This window comes from Zingiber officinale, chromosome 2A (assembly GCF_018446385.1).
Source record: "Zingiber officinale cultivar Zhangliang chromosome 2A, Zo_v1.1, whole genome shotgun sequence".
NCBI classification, from domain to species: domain Eukaryota; kingdom Viridiplantae; phylum Streptophyta; class Magnoliopsida; order Zingiberales; family Zingiberaceae; genus Zingiber; species Zingiber officinale.
The window spans coordinates 101,194,112-101,197,009 of NC_055988.1; the positions used below are offsets into that span (position 1 = coordinate 101,194,112).

At 34.5% G+C, this 2,898-nt stretch overlaps 1 protein-coding gene across 1 annotated transcript; it reads right to left on the reverse strand.

Moving 5' to 3' along the window:
- Positions 1–616: 616 nt before the first annotated feature.
- LOC122043853 (protein disulfide isomerase-like 2-2) lies at positions 617–2,584 on the reverse strand. The gene is made up of 5 exons (XM_042604423.1): positions 2,472–2,584; positions 2,035–2,119; positions 1,764–1,825; positions 701–857; positions 617–652 (listed from the first exon to the last, which is right to left on the reverse strand). Exons 1-5 carry the CDS (start codon positions 2,582–2,584, stop codon positions 617–619), a joined length of 453 nt encoding a protein of 150 aa, XP_042460357.1.
- Between the last annotated feature and the right edge of the window lie 314 nt (positions 2,585–2,898).

Below are 2,898 nucleotides of genomic sequence, written 5' to 3' on the forward strand. Positions count from 1 at the left end.
ATGATGATCCTTCGAAAAGAGTAGGTAGATATGTTGCATCTTAAAACTTGATATTGAATTTACTACAAACAGGATATTCTAGTTCAAAATAAAAAAAAATTACCATTTCAAATAACATCGTGATGGCCCAAGTGTTTATATATTTCCAAAGGCACAAATCACTCATTAAGTATAGAGAACGTACGACTATGGGATGCACACAATATAAGGCCAAGAAAAATGGGTCTTAGTCCCTTAGCAATCTGTGTAGATAGACAAGAAGAAATCAAACATAGTATAGTTACTTGCTTAAACAATGAACCATATTAAGAAAGGGAGAACATACCATCACAATCAATGAGTCTTCCACTGCATACTTATTGCGAAAAAGATCCGAGAAACTATCAATAATAGCAGTTGCTACAATGCAAATAAGTGGATATATTGGATAGATAAATATGTGGCACAGTAAAAGATCTAGGAAACTATCAATGAAAGTCGTTGTTGCGATGCCGATAAGTGGATATATATTGGATAGAGAAATCTATGACACAGCAAATTAGCCTAGCATAAGACCTAAATTAAGATGTGCATTTATGATTTGCTTACATATCTTGATGAAGATACGTATGCAATGTTAGACAAGATAGTAACTATCATATACAACTACGGACTGAAGAACAAAGTTTGTCAATATGATCCTTCACAATCTATCACTCACCTGGAAAGTAAGTTGGCCATTCGCATCACGGCTAGTGCCACATTTCACATTAATAAATTTAACAAAATCATCCAACTCCCGTTTAGCCTCATAATCTTCACCAGCTTTGTTTTCCTTGGGAAAAAACTTCAAGGTAGGATAACCACTAACTCTATACCTGAAATGCAGAAGGCATCCCGCTTAACAAACTAATTTCAGAATGACAAAGTTGAAAATTCTGATCCTCCCACATAGGAAATGACTAAATAGTCTTTAGTATAGTGAATTTTTAGATGGAATCATTCATATCAAACCAAATTATTGCTAACACCCTATCATAGTAAGGATGATATACCAAAAAAAATGACTGAAGAGGACTTCATCATGATAATTTGAGAAATAATAATGATTAAGCACAAAATATAGTAGGTCATAATGCACATTTTTCACACAATTTTCATGTCAGATGAATGTTGGATAAGGTTGGAAGCATTTTAGCATTACACTTCTTCTCAAACATCAACGAATTCAAATATTAAATTTGTAGAAAACAAGAATTGTGAGTGAATCTGATCCTCCTCTCAATCAGATGTTGATTCTGCATTTAAGGTATCAACTGACATCACACTACCACAATTCCCCAAATCTAAATCTAGTACATAGGTGATTAGAAATACAGAACTCTCAGTTTGACAACTATTTAGCAATATGTAAGTTTCAAAATACATATAATTCAATAAATGATACCTACTTTCAACTTACTCTAAATTAACATCATATAATATTTCTCCAAAATCTAAATAGGTAGCAGAACTAATGAAGCATTCAAGGTACACAATTGACTAAATCCACATCAATGAATCAGGTTAGATCTAGTAATCTCATAATTAAAAACATGGCAAATATGACCTTAGGCTAATCTAGGTCTTAAGCCCTGTCTCAACAAAAATACTCACAGGAGCAAGATGCTTGCAGTGGCCACACCTGTTTGAAGATAAGAAACTTAGTCGTCTACAGTGGATAAGGAAAAGTATCTAATGCTACAAATGGAGAGAAAAAAAAGAACCTCAGCAAATACACTAACCATGGATCATAGAATTCAACAAGAACATCTTTATTTACATCAAGAACAATCTGATCAAATGTCTGGAGTCAATACTACTACATTAGAAGGGATAGTTGCTAGTAGTGTGCTACATTTAGACTCAATCACTACATGGCAGTATAGCACACTAGTAGTGTGCTACATTTAGACTCAAAATGATCAGAAAAGATAAAACCAAAAAAGGAATCTGAGCATGTCCTATTCAGTAAAAGAGATGATGCTTCTTGGCCTGATTTAGAACGATGCTAACCTTCCCAATCAAAACAGATTTAGCCTTTTTAAAGCTCGATCCAAGCTTTTCATATTCAGGGGCAAGCTTCTTGTAGTGTCCACACCTGCGACAAAATGGTATTAGAAGGGTTAAAATTATGCAATTAAAATACACACACATGGAGATCCTTTGCTTTAAACTGGATACTTAATGGAGTCTACATTCATCTTCTATAGTCTTGGCAAACAATCAGTTATGAGAATCGACCATATATAGTGCATTTCAAGTGTATCTTCTAAAGAGAAATACAAGTCGCGGTTTCAATTTCGACACAAGAAGAAACAATGGTGAAGAGCAAATAAGAATTTCAACATCAAAGGCACAGAAGTAGGTTTCGATTTCCAAACTATAAGCTAAGATAAATAGGCGTTTTGTCGTCGACAGGCCCAAGTTTAGGCGCAAGTCCAAAATCAAACAGCTTGGGGTTGAAGTTTTCATCCAACAACATGTTTGTCGCCTTCATATCCCTGTAAATTACGGGAGGGTTTGCAACATCGTGCAAGTACATGAGCCCCTTTGCATATTCCATTTTTTGATTGGTCAGTTCACACTTCAATTTTAGGTTTTAGGTTTTAGGTTTTAGGTTAGGCATAAGAAAAGGTGGGGCAAGGACGAAATTCTTAGAGAATAAGACAATAATCAAATTAGTTTTTTCTATGAGTAGGGGAATCAAAAGACACATAAATCACACACAGAGATACCAACTTCATACATCGAAACCTAAAATTTGTACTAGGTAAAATATTTTCCATGGAAAAAGGAAATGCAGGAAAGACCAAAATCTCGAACCTACTTTTGCCTCCTACAAACACTAGTTCATGTTGTCACAACTTACAATCCCTG